Raw genomic sequence first — 14,457 nt, 5'->3', positions numbered from 1 at the left:
GTTTATTTTCCAAATCCAGATGAAGATACCTGCTGAGCCAGTAAATTAAGCTTTTAAGGGAGACTACATATTGAAGAGCATCTTTTGCTACTGTAGCTGCAAGGGAACATGTACGGACTGCTTCTCCTCTAGAACAAGAATCTAAATGGATTCAGAATTGGAGGAAGCAGGCTAGAGACCTCCTCCACCTCACCCAGAACAAGTGCCATAAACAACCTGGCCCTCCTGAGCCTGCCCAGCTCTCCATCCTCAAGTCTTTATTATGAACTAAAAGAAAAGTTGTCCTCAGAGCTTTCTGATGTTCATTTATCTAGAACAATATAATGGGCAGCACTATCATAATCTTTTCTTTTAATAAAAAAAAAGTAATTTTGCTGGTCTGCTCATAGCAACTGAGTACAAATTCAGAGATTTTTACTCACTCTATTACAATGTTTTTGCTGTCAGGTTAGGGCATACATCAGAGCACAAGAGATTTACCAGACAAGTTCAAAAGCCCTAAAACAAAAAACTGGACTGTCTTTTACTCAAGCTTCTCTGTCCACTGAGCCTGAAGTTGTCAAATAAGAACCAGACTTCCACATGTTTATTGTTGGTATTGTGCTTATTTCCCCAAAACCACAAATGTCACCACAAATGATCCTAAAAGGCACCATAAAGGACAAGAGTCTCAGTACCTTTTGTGGTGAGCAAGTTCTTGTTCTGGCAATTTCCTTTCAAACAGAGAAGAAAGATGAGTAATCTGGGAGCACTGAGAAAGCCTCACATAACAAAGCTATCAAAGTCACAAGGTTTTTATCCAAGGCCCCTAAAAATTCCCATTAAAACTAACTGACTCTCTTGTGTGTGCCAATGAACACAACTGCACAAATCCAGACAACATCCTGTGCTTTCTCTTTTCCTTTTTTCTTCTCTACAAATTTCACTGCTGTCACTTTCCAGCTAACCAGTGCCATGCCTGAGCCTGCTGGGTTCCCAGCAGGATGCTCCACTGGCAGGGGCCACCTCTGGGGGTTCTCTGCTCTCAGCTCCTCTGAACTCTTTGCTCAGCTCCCACAGTGTTGTGGAACCAACTTCATAACCAGGAATTTGCTTCTGAGATGTGGTACCAAGCAAAATAATACGAGGTTAAATAACTATGTTAACTACTACATTTCAAGAGGAAAGAAAAAAATGAAGAGTCATCATTTCTTAGTGCATTTATTAATTGCAAACCAGAAGAAGCCATCCTGCTTTTCAGAAGGGATGTGTGTATCTGCTTTCCTTGTCACTCGGAAGGAGCTGACAGCTTTCAGCACTTCAGCAAACACTGCTTTGAGATTTTTTAACAGAAGGAAGGAAGCAGCAGCCAGATGAGAAGCATGTGAGGGAACGCATCTATTAGCAAGTACAGGGAGATGTCTTGTTAATAGAAGACAGAAGGAGGGACAAAGCAGGGAGAAAAGGAAGCCAGAAGTTAGTCATTTTCTCATGTAGATAAATTTGGCTAGAAATGAGATGCATATCAATCTCATATTCCCTTCTGCACTGTCAGATCCAGTGAATACCAACACTGAAAAGCAAAACTGAACAACAGAAGGTCTTCTTCAAAACTGTTTGGCACCCTTAGAAGTCTTCACATAATGAACAGTAAAAAAATTGAAATTGTCCTCTTAGTGGTTGCACAGGACAGAGACCTGCCATTTGTAAAAATAGCTTTTTAATTCAGAATTGCTGCTGTTGTTTTAGATATCTACAAATGATAATGTAGAACTCCTCACTTTCAAACCAGAACACACCAAAAGATGGCCTAAGCCTGGTCAGGGAAGAATAGGTGGGCACATCAAGAATCAGCTTTGCCATTAGCAAAACCCTTTCTTCTCCAGTTCCTTCTGTAAGCATAAAGTAGGAAGAGGTGGTTGAGCCTCCAAAACAAGCTAAGGTTTTGAGTTTGGTTTTGTTTGGGTCTTTTTGTTTCTTTTGTTTGTTTTGGTTTTATTTATTTTGGGTTTTGTTTCCTTTTGTTTGGTTTTTGCTTGGTTTGGACTTTGTTTTAGTTTGGATTTTTTTTGGTTTGGTTTCCTGGTGTTCTTTTGTTTTGTTTTGGTTGATCGGTTTTTTAAAAGAATTTTTGAGAGGACACAAGAAAGCAGAGCAGAGAGCAGGACTAAGGGCTCAAGAGAACAATGAGTTGACCCAGACTCAGGTTTTGTACAAGCACCCTTAAGAGCAGAGACAACATCTGGGTCTGTCCAGTCTGTGGAATAACACTCAAAGATCAAAGATGGGAAGAGCATGGCAGTGGCTCAGGCTGCATCCCTGCCATTAAGAATGTAACAGATCAGTAAACGTGCTCTCTAATGCTACCTTTAGCTCAAATGAAGACATGTTCAATATCAAACTTTTCATATGCAAATGCTGCATTAAAAATTAAAAAACCCCAAAAACTACACACACAAAAAAACCCCCAAAAACCAAACCCCAACATTTTTAGAAGATTCTTTGTCCAAATCACCCCCTGTGCTGTGTCTTGAGGACCTCTGTTTCCTGCATTCCTTTCTTGGGTCAAAAGGATTACTGCAGTACTGCTGTGTGCTCCAATCTGCTGTCCTAAAATGATATTTTGCAATCTAGCCTGTTTTAAATACTTACATTTAAGAACAGCTCTAGATAATACAGTTGCTCTGAACAACATTTAATATATGCTTGACTCATAGCACACTGTTACTCAGCCCAAAGACTTGTCACTGAACTTAAATTTTAATGGCATACATCAAACCAAAAAAAGACAAAGGAATAGTTACCCCTTCCCTGACTTAACAATAAAGCTAAAAAAGAATTCCCTGGATTGCCATGGCAAAATTAGTATGCAAAATTAGTATGTCCTTTCAAGGGGACATGTAGTTTGGCACCCGGATTTTTTTTCTTGTTTTGCATTTTAGAGAGAGTGAAAAGAAAGAAAAAAATAATCACAGTATGATTAATCATTATTTGCATGAAACTACAGCAAAATCAAGATATTAAAATCTGTTTGCCACACTTTTAAAAAAAATACTTTTCATAAGCCTACTTTCATAATTCTTTTCATAATCTGCTTCTGCCCTGTGATATAGACTTGATAGTGAGCTCAACAGGTATTTGATTTGACTTAATTGTTATTCACTCCCTAAGACACAATAAGATAGCAAATAAGGACAAATGCAGAAAGGTCAAAGAGAAGCCAGAGAGGAGGAAATCAGGGACAGAAACAAGGTCAGCTCAGCATAAACATATTTTTCCCTATGAATAATGCTTGAAGTGGTAATAAGATCCTGAAAAATAATTCAACCGCTAGCTGAAGTTCAGTTACCACACTAAAGTTTCATTCTACCTATAAACTGCAGGTAAATGCACCCCTGAAGGAAATCCCCTGCAGATAAAAAGATATCCAATGCTTTTACATTTAACATACCTCATATTAAAATTCATACAGCTGCAATTGTTCAAGCACACAATTTTCTACACAAAAATATAAGCTAGCTCTTTCTCTCTCACCATATGTACTTTGAGTAGCTGGAAAAGTCATGATTAAAAAAAATAAAACCAACAACGGAAGAGAACACCAGAATATTTCAAGACCTCAAAATAAAAAATTTAACAACCGCTATCACAATACTCTAGTCCATAGACTTCTTGGAGATGTCCATTTTAAGGTCTGGATAACCCAATACCCCAGCAAAGGAAGAAAACTAATTAGCCAGTTCCTTACAATATACCCCTGATCTTTCACAAAGAGAAGGAAACAACACCTGGTTTTCAAATCTGCAGTTCTGCCAGAGCTGCCCTTCTAACCATTCTTCTTCACCTGACATATTGGTAAAACAATAACATGTTATGGATTCTTGAATTAGCAGCCCTTTGAAGTTAATATACAAGAGGAAAGCTATGTTAACTCTGATTTTCTTTTTCTCACTTCATAATGGAAAACTCTAAACTTCCCTTGACTTCTTTATCAACTCAGGCCTGTAGATTCTGGTCAGGGGACTTTTATGATTACAACTGTGACGTTTTTGGTAGTGTAGTGTTTATAGACTAGTGAAACTTCTTCTGTGAAAAAAAAGCAGTTTCCACAAGCTACAAGGATGCTCAGTAGAATGAATAATTGCTTAGCACTTCATTTTCCACATAATAATCGTTTTCTTATATGTAACTAAATATTTTAAGCAGGTTATTAATTTATGAGCTTAGTTCTGGACAGCTCTGTGGTTTTTTGCATCAGTACACAGACTGCCTAAAGTGTTGATACTCTGTGTCCTCAAACAGTTTCTTAGTGTCCTCGTAATTGCTTGTCACCTGTAAAAGAGGGTTAGATCCAATGCAAAATTAACATATGGTGAACAGATGGACTCGGAACAGACATTTGTCAAGAAAGTACTCAAAACAAAGACTTTTTTTCTTCAGCTTTTTAGGACCTTCAGAAAAGTCCTACTTGAAGCTCCAAGTCATACTAATGAGGGGAACATCGGTGCTCAATGACAGTCTTGTGTTGCAAAAACTTCTATGACCTGCTACAAAAAAACCTCCTTGCAACTTTTCAGTTGTCACAGTGCCTCCACAACCACAAGAAACTAAATAATGCTTCCATAGGGTACCCATCCATCCAACAGCAAAAATTCATCTCGTATGAAACAAAACCACAAGGACAAAGCTAGTATGATGATGATTTTTTTAAAAAAACCGTAACAAAAAGGTTTCTTTAAAATCCCCTCATGCAAACTCTTCGAAATATTCCATTACTTACGGAGGAGGTAAGACAAGAGTTGTTGGCTGGGCTTTTGGTCTGCGTTTTGCTGATACTCCCATCTGGTTGGCAGAACGTTTCAGAGACTGCTGATTCAAAAGGCCAGATGCTAGCCCAGCATGGTACTGCAACTGGATAATAAAAAAAAATATATATTAAAATACACACCACTGCAGTACTCTGTCTATGTGAGACCTCTACTATCTGTATTCATCTGATTCAAATTACAGCCAGTCAGTAAGATAATGTATGGTATTTCATATATACTGCTTGGAACGTGATGACAGGAACAAAAGGATACTAAAAAATCTGATGGGAAACAGGCATTACAAAGAAATCATGCTCTAGGGTAAGCGAGACAATGAATCAAAGATTTAATCTGAAGTCCTGAACCCATCTTCAAGTGCAGCAAGTTAGAAGCTCATCACTAAACACTTTAACTTCACAATCTTAGTTCCCCATTTTTGAAGAGAAGGGGCAGAAAAAACGCTCAGGATTATCAGAGAAATGCAACTCCACCATTCCAGTCCCTACCCCGATGCATTCATGAAATTGCCTGAACATTTGTTCTGAAAGAGGTGAGCTGTTTGACACCTTAACAACTCTAATCCCATGATCCACAGATAAAAAAAGGTTACCGTTAGGAAACACGAGTTACAAACATTCAGAAAATGAAGTGGTCTTAGGCAAAGCTATTCTGCAGGGTACTGACTGCCAAGGAGAAAAACAAAGCTTAGTAAAGCAATCTACATGAAAATGGCTATTAAAATGAGTGAAGCTATCCCGTGAGCCAATTTGACTCAAATGTCAATGCTCAGAGCATCTATAAGGCTTCTTAACAGGCTCCTGATTTCCTTGGCTGCTTTGCTCCGTGCTTTGGGCAGAGGCAGAACATGGAGACACTTGGCATTCCCAACAGGAATAGAACTAGGTCTGCAGGGGAGGGGGCAGTGCCCCCCAACAGCTGCACTTAGACCAATGAATTCTGTTCAGATTTGGTTTACTCCGACAGATTTCTGAAATGTTAAAAAAAAAAAAAAAAAAAAAAAAAAAAAAAAAAATCAATGAGAGCAATGGATGATATATGTTTGAAAGGCAATGTTTCAAAGTGTCAGAGGCACCAGAATCTGCTGGGAGCAAAATGTGCAGGGAATGAAAAGGAAAGGCAGCTCTGGCAGAGGACCCCTGACTCCAGGAACTCCTTTCCCATTTCTTCTTGCATTTTATTATTACAGCAGCCCTTCCCTCCAGCCATTTTGTGCTGTTGACACCATTCACTTGTGTTCCCTGCACAGAATGACACTGACAGGTATTTGAAGTAAATAGCATCATTTGGACACTTGTTCAGAGACAGAGGTAATCACAGGTGATCATCATGGAAGAATTTTAAAAGCCACCTTATAAAAACATTTCATAACCTCCCTGCTAGCCTGACATTTAGTGGTCAAGCATGAAACCCCCCCCCGAGGAATTAAATATATCCAAAAACCCAATTCTGTCCTTGAAAGCTCCCAGTGACTAAGCCACTTTTACTAATTATAAGTATTTGTTTATAATCTACCTTTGCTCCCAGGAATGCAGATTCAACTGTCAAAATCTGTAAGGGACATTAAATATTTACCAAACCATCCTTATAACGGGAGAAAAGGTCAAAGTTAATAAAACTGACAGGCAGCTTCTGTCCAAGTTGATTTATACATTATTAAAGTATCACATACTGTACTGCACAGAACACATTCCTTTTTGGGAGCAGAGAAATGTTAACTGAAAAGACTGGGAAATTTTTCCTTAATCATTCATTCTAAAAAGCAGACACAAGACTGAAAGAAGCACTGAAGCAGAACCTCTAGCATCAAAACAATAGCCAGGAGATTCAACAGTCCTGGTGGATAATAAATGTGCTATTTAGTTAATTTTTCTTCTTGCAAAATAAAGACCTTTGTCTGCCAGCATCAACCATGACAGAAAAATCTCAGCTAAAAACACACCAATACCTTTAAACATTTTGTTTACTAACAAGAGAATGCCATTTCCTAACATACTCTCCTCACCTTCAGGAAGCAACCTGTCAGAAGATGGTAAGGATGCTAAAAGGCTCATGCAGGGAAGCAGAATGAGCTGGTGGGACACCAAGCCAGAGGGTGCTGATGGCTGGAAGAACAGTTGGGGAGAACATGGTACAGAGGTGTGTGCCCAGGGACCCTGCTGGAGCCCTGGGTCTGACCCAGTGGTGCTGCTGGGTGCTTCAGGTGGTGCCTACAGGGAGGGTCCCTGCAGGTCCATGATCCAATCCAGCCTAGGGATGGTACTGACTGCCTTCTGTAAAGCTATTGCCACTGACTTGGCTTCTGGTTTTGACAGCTGTGCTGATTTAAACCAGTGGGATGGTAAAGAGCAATAGCTTGACCCTCAAACTAGGCTAAATACTGAAGTGGAGCATTGGTGCAGCTCTAGGCCCTGCTGCAGATCATCTCTTTAGCAGTCACTAAGGATTTCCCCAGCATTCAGAGGCTTTATCACAGCAGAAGTCCAGGTGAAGCAAAGCTCTTTACTTCCTAATGAAATATTCCTCTAAAAATTCAACAAGATCTATCTTTTCCCCCTCAATACATGCAGAAGAAACATAAAATCTATTTCAGAAAACTATGGAAAAAAAACCAAAAAACCCCACCCCCAAAACAAACAAACAAAAAAACCACACACACACACACACACACACACACAAAAAACCCAATCCCCTCCCACCACTACCACCTTGTAACAGCAGGTAGGATATACAGCAGGGCCAATCTGTACAGAGCCGCAGGAGAGCTGGTATTTTTCTTAAAACTGTGGTTCCAAACGTGTGAATTCCACATTTTAAAATCAGGAGACTCTAGTTCTCAAAGATGCAGAAGTCCTGAAAATAACACTTTAATACATACAAAAGCCTTACCTAAATGTAAACATAAACAGAACTTGGAGTATTTTTAAATTACATTATTTTTGAGATTTATTATTTTTCTATGGCAACATGGACTATCTTTTCCAGAAGGAAATATTACCAGTAATGTTTCACAGGTGCCATTACTCACGCCTTCACAGTGTTTCTCAGTATATGAAAGCTACGTTCACATATTAACAGTTTTCAGTCTTCCTTACAAGTGAAATACATGGTAAAATAGAGAGAGCTTTATGGAATTAACTTTTCTCACAGCTGTAACTGTAAGAAAGGCAACTTCTTCAAGTACATAGGATGTTTTTTGCTTTCACATGAACTAAGTAAACAGGGTAAGGTGCATTAGAGAAATAGGGACTGGATTTAGTTCCAAAAGCATTCATATTTTTTTAAAAGGTAATCACATCATATCTTTTATCTACTCCAGTAACCATCATCTTAAAGCAACGGAGCTGTGCACCCCCTGACACAATCAAAACAGACAAAAAAGAATCCCTCCATCCACCAAAAAGATCCCACTGTCTTCTGCAGGTGATCTTTAAGGTTTGGAGCAGGCAGAGAACTTCTCCTACAGCCCAAGGGCTCAGCCCAATGCAGTCAAGACCTCTTTGCTCACCAGAAATTCACTGACCATGTCGTGAGACTGCATCTTGGTCTGCAGCATTACAGTGCAGTGTGTGCTATGAAATGAAAAATACGTACACAGTGCTAATTTAAAATTTTTAAAATTAAAGGATCATCATTAGAATCATGCTGGGTCAAAAGGTCTTTTGTGTGCATTATTCATGGACTGGAGATTTTGCATGTGCTGACCAAACAAGTCCTTATACTCCACTTACTGATAAGGCCATTTAAAGCTCCAAGAGTTGGCTGGGCAGGAAGAAAGTAATAAGCAGGAGGAACCTAGGAAAAACCAAGCACCTGGAGCTCTTACAATCAACCATTTCAGCTCACAGGTACACACTGAAGCTAAGTATTACCACTTTTAAAGCTTTTTAAGCACCAGTAAGTTTTATTTAAAAATGAAATCAGAAGAATGAGTTTTGCCTTTGATCACATGACCCTGATGTGATATTTTTTCCAGTTTCATGTAAACACTTACTGACTATATATATAAACAGAAAAATAATTTGGCAGGTATAAGTAATATTAAAAAAATTTTTTTTCATTTCTATTTCTGCATTCTCCAAGAAACAAAGTTTTTCACAAGTGGCTGAGAGATACCGACCACCCAATTGTCTGAGTTCACTCTAATACTGGTGAATGTGTGCACATTTTCCTCTTTCAAGATTCATAGAGCTTTGCCCCACATCATTAAATTATTTCTCCCTTACAGCTAACAAGGGATTTGTCTATTATGATAAAACTGGTCATTCTTTTGACAAGAGCCATGAGCAAGCAAACAGGACACTCCCCCAGTTTCATCTCTGCAGACTAAAGTAGGCAGGAGAGAAATTACACTGCCTTAATTGATATTTTTAAGCTTCTCTCAGATAATGAGGTCAGTTTGGAAATTCTCTTTTTCTCCCAACAATGTTTGATCATTTTAGGATAGCTAAATCCTTGACTTGGCCAAAATGACATAAATAAACCAAAAGAGCAGTCCCCAATTTATTTACTCATTGGTTCTGCTCTTACAGAACCAGGTTGCAGGCTTTTCAATTAATAGGAAAGACAGACACTGAGCCTTTGCTCTCTTTTACTAGCTAATTAGGAGACTCTTTCTATGACCCCCAAACACTTTCCAGTTTAGAAGAATATTTAAGCAACAAATACCTATCCATGATAGGAACAAAGGCTACCCTCATTCCATTGTTTTTTAAAATCCCTGTACAGAAGTTACTCTATCTTTTCCTAAACATCTTGGTCCACGGAACTGTGGAACTAATGAGATCACACTTGTGGCTCTTATTTGCATTGCACTGAGATGCAAACTGCCACTGTCTCACCCTGGTCAATAAACCAGGAGGTTCAAAGTATCCTGAGGACATCTACCTGCTCATGCCCCAGCACAGGCAATCTTGCTTTTCCCTCATGGTTCCTCTCCTCTCTCCCGAATCTAGGGAGCTGAAAAACAAGTTTAGGCATTTTTATTTATATATAAAGATACAATGGTAGGAAATGCATTGATAGATACCTGCAGTTTTTTTATTGTTGTCTTCACTACATCTTTATTACATTGTCTTTAGAGTCCCATTTTTGCCAGATTACTGTCAGATTTCAGCCTTAACACATGCTCTTCCCATACTTCTCTTGCAGAACACTGAAGTTGGGCTGATGAATGACTGCATCAGTGTTCCCTCACTCCAATACTGCTAGCACATCTTTGGCTTTTCACCATGCAGAGACAGCAAATCTGGTTCCTTTCTTCCAGGAATTGGTCAAACCTTCAGCATCGGCAACCTTACTGCCAATAAAATTATCTGCACTCTTCTAAGTCTCTGCAAAAGCCTCCTCCTCCTCCACCAGGTTGGTTTTGGGTTTTTTAAGTATTCTGGAATCCATTTAATAGTTAAATCAGTGACACATCTTGCTTTTTGGATAATACCAACATAAAGTGAGACAAAACAGCAAACAGGCTCTGGGGTTTAAGAGAACAAGTATCTGAGATGGATAGAGAAGCAGAATAATCATAATCTGGGGCTGCATGTGGCCTTATTCACCTCTCCAGAAGAATAACTATTTAAGATGCTTATAAACACTTCCAGGTGCTCTAAAGGGCTTGAACACATTTCCTGAAAGGTAACTTTGTGGACTGGTATTTCATTGGATATGCAACTACAATCCAGACACATAACAGCACCACCAAAAGCTGAGTAAAATGATAACAGAATCACAGAATCATCCGGGTTGGAAAGGACCTCTGAGATCAAGTCCAACCCTTCATCCACTAAATGACATTGTGTTCTGCTTATAAATGACAAAATACAGCCATGGGCACTAACAAACAGTAGGATTTTCAAGTTACCCTGAGCTCAAGGGTAGTAGTGAGCAGTGACTGTTCACTAATGGACTGCAGAAATGGTTTTGGTGTCAGTCTATGAGATACATTCACCCCTGTGTGTTCATCTAACGGATTTCATTAAAGTCTAAAGACCAAAGTAGTGCACTTGATCAATATCTGACAGAAAATCTGAATCCCTTTTCTAACAAAAGTATTATCTTTGCATAGTTTTGCAAATATCTTTACATATTTGTAATACATGTAGCAGGGAATAATCTGTAGCATGGAAAAGTCATCATTAAAACTCAAGACTGAAGGACATCACTAGCATCACCCCTACTGCTACTGTGCTCCCTTAAACAGCTGCCAGAACTTCAGAAATCACTACTCCCACACTGAAATTAGTATTTTCTAAAGATGCAGACTAAATCTTTGGTGTCAGGGGCTCAGGTGGCAACTATGTCACTACAAAGGATGGCCTGCTGCCTCTGTGCCAGGGGATGCTCAGGTGCTTCTCTAAGAAATGTGAAGATATTTTAAAACTGAACAGCAGAATGAAAGGCTGGAATCAGCTACAGAAACCCTTTTCCAGTTATCCAGCAGCATGCCATTATTTGCAGCACTGTGGTTGGGATTTAGCTCTATAGCAAGCAAACTACTTTTCAGATAAAGAAAAAAATGAATACTCTTCTTCAACAAAATGTCAACAAGGTGCATCTTATTTTAATCCTAACAGTCTAGTTGCACCACCAAACAAAGGGGAGAAAGATGGTCAAGGAACAAATGAGAGGGAAATCCATTAGTGGATAAGCAATATAGCAGTAATGACCCTGGCTGGTAATTTTTTTTCCCTAACTCATTAAATTTAATTATTTTAACTTCTGGTAAATGCTTTTCCTTCACTTTGGTCACTCACACAACCATTAAAATTCACAATATATTTAGACTGGCAAATACTGTGTCAGAACACAGCTATTAGCTCAGCCATAGGGCTTCCTGCCAGCACACACAAACCTCACCTTACTTGGTCCCAGGGCTTTACTCAAACACCAGAACTCCAGTGTACAGTGTACCTGACACAGGCAGATGGACAGATTCTCCCATGCCATATCAGACTTCACTCCTTTCTTCTACTAGAAGTTATCACATTACCCAACCAGCAAAAAGGGTTCCAGAATGATAACTGGATGATCTTTAAGGTCCCTTAACACCCAAACCATTCTGATCCTATGGCACAATTCTGTGAATAGGGTTTCAGCTCAGCTGATCTTGCCAAATTAGGAGATCATTCTTCCCTAAATGGTTATTTTTGCTAATACACTCCTTCCTTAAATCTAGCAGGCATCCTAAAGACAGGCTGCTGGGAATGCTGATTTCTAGCCTGCTAGCAAGGACAACCAAGAAAAGCTTGAAGCAGGACAGTTACATTTGGCACAGAACATACGTGGACTATTTCCATACTACATTCCTACTACAGCTTCAGAATATTTAGCATCTGATTAATTTATAATCCCTCCAAGACACTATAAATTAACCCCCAGAAAGCATCCATACACAGATAATGGCAACCAGTACAGACAACAGGTACAAGTGCTTAGAGAAAGAGGTTTAAATTTGCATCCTCCCTCGTCACAACACAGATTTTTGCACAGACTAAACCCCTAAAATCACCATAGGTGGCTAAAGTTAGAGATCAGCTGCATTCTGGAGGATAAGTGTCAAAAAGAAATAGATCATTTTACCTTTAAAACATTACATTCAACACTGAATGGACTTCTCTAGAATATGAGTTGGAACAGATGTCCAAAGCCACTGCACTTGCAAGCAAAACGCTGAAACATAACAGTCAACAAAACCCAAGACTTATTTTCCCCGCAAGGTGATTAAAGAAGTGCTTTTCTGCCTTTACTCAAGGTTTCTCTGTTGAAAAATTAATGATGTATATCTGAATCCTGGCTTCAGCCTCACATTCACTTTGGGGAGACAGCAATCCTGCTGATCACCAGCAGCAGTCTGAGCTTTTCCTTCTCTCAGGAGTTTCGCTGAAAATTTTCTCTAGCTAGAACAACATTATACATTAACTAAGAACTCTAAATTTAAGCTCATTAATCTTCTTTTTTAAACCTTTCAGAATAGCCATTTACGGCTTACAACACAGACTGTCAGAAATTCTTCCTGAAACAGAACATCAGACTTCAGAAAAGTTTGCTCTATGCTTTTAGTTAGGGCATCTACATGAGAAGCCGAACAATTATAAATCTGCAATCCTTGTCTTTATTATATAGAATGTAGAGAAATCCTCTTACTCAATACTGCTAGAGACCAAAATATGTCTTACTACATCAGTTTGTGCAATGTATTGTTGATATTAGCATCATATGGCCAAGCTTTATTTAACAAAGAAAAAAACCACAACCAACAAAAAAAACCCCACAAAACCAAAAAAACCCAAAACCATACACACACACACACACACAAAAACCAAAAACAAAAAACCAAAAAACAAACAAAAAAAAAACCACCCCAAAACCCAATCCTACCCCAAGTGGTTTTTCATTATCTGTATTTCTAGATGACCAGGCTGGAATGCATGAAAAAACTAACTTTCAAAAAAGCAGTTTAAAAGATATTTCAAGTTAGACATCCAAAAAATAGGCAGACATTTATAAGAGTCTTAGTCAAATTATTTCTTCAAACTTCAAAAAGTTATGAATGTTTTTAGGAATGAAAAAAGAATCTATCAGGTTTGATTGATAAAAGTGTAGCTTTTAACTAAGACTGAAAAAACTGAAGACTGGCAACATTTTTTTCCAGAATAATATGCTTCCTCTGCTTTTTTTCAGCACAATGCACATAAATCAAAGAAATGTTAAAGAGGCCCATACATCACAAACTGGCATTTCTAAACTATTTGCAAAATCTGTAATAGTCAAGAGGACGGAAAATATAGAAGTGGGACCAGGAAAGTTACTGAAACAAAACAAGGCAGCTCCAGCACCCAGCAGGGTTAATTAATATTGGAAAAAAACTTGATTGTGGAATTTAAAAATACGAAACCAAACCATTCCTGATGGTGCAAACACGACAGTGTATCAGTCACCACAGAGAGAAGGTGGTTCTGAGCAACGTGTTTGTTCCACAATTAAGCACAGGCTGCTGAAGATACACAAAGCAAATGCTCTAGTAAGGACAAATCAGTAGGTACAAAAGTAGGTACAAATCAGGGCTGCCCTTGCATCAGCAAAAAGCCAGCCCCCAAAATATCAGTAATTCCAGTACTAAGCTGCACAGCCATCAAATTTTCACACCCCAGCATCTAAGCATGCAACAGACTTTGACAGATGAGGTTTTCCTGAACAGCTCTTGTAGATGAGAATCTCATCTCCTCTGCTGAAAGGAAAAGACATGGATTCTGGAAAGTTTATCTGTCCATCTGTTGAAGATGTCACACTCTGACTAGAGAGTGCAGAAAGCACAGGGATGTTTTACAACCAAATCCAAAACTTACTGTAGCCTGAACCAGTGTAAAAGCCATATGCTTCTCAAAAACACCTCTTTTGCTACACATTTTTTTTACCACAGCACAAAGAGTAACAGTTCGAAAGCTGCTGTAATATTTATTTCTGGAAACAGATCACATTTTCTTACTCTCATCTGCCACACTGGGGTAAGCTAACTGATCAGAAAGCAGAAAACCAAGGAAATACTACACAGGAAAGCTAAAAGAGCCACGTTCCATTGCAAGAAGTTACCTGCAGTTTGCAGGTAAAGCAGCAGCCCAGAGAGCCCAAGGCCAAAACAGGATGAGGCACCCAA

At 38.9% G+C, this 14,457-nt stretch overlaps 1 protein-coding gene across 1 annotated transcript in view; it reads right to left on the bottom strand.

Annotated features, from left to right (window-relative positions):
* The window catches only part of MED27 (mediator complex subunit 27), an 85,385-nt gene that overhangs the window by 49,130 nt on the left and 21,798 nt on the right, over positions 1-14,457 (bottom strand). Inside the window, exon 3 of the mRNA XM_071765972.1 lies at positions 4,760-4,890. Coding sequence (XP_071622073.1) covers positions 4,760-4,890 — 131 coding nt within the window. The remainder of the gene's footprint in view (positions 1-4,759; positions 4,891-14,457) is intronic.

Source organism: Heliangelus exortis, chromosome 22, assembly GCF_036169615.1.
Source record: "Heliangelus exortis chromosome 22, bHelExo1.hap1, whole genome shotgun sequence".
In the NCBI taxonomy this organism is placed as follows: Eukaryota; Metazoa; Chordata; class Aves; order Apodiformes; family Trochilidae; genus Heliangelus; species Heliangelus exortis.
Note: the sequence above shows the minus strand (reverse complement) of the source record. Positions and strands in the feature narration are given on the sequence as shown.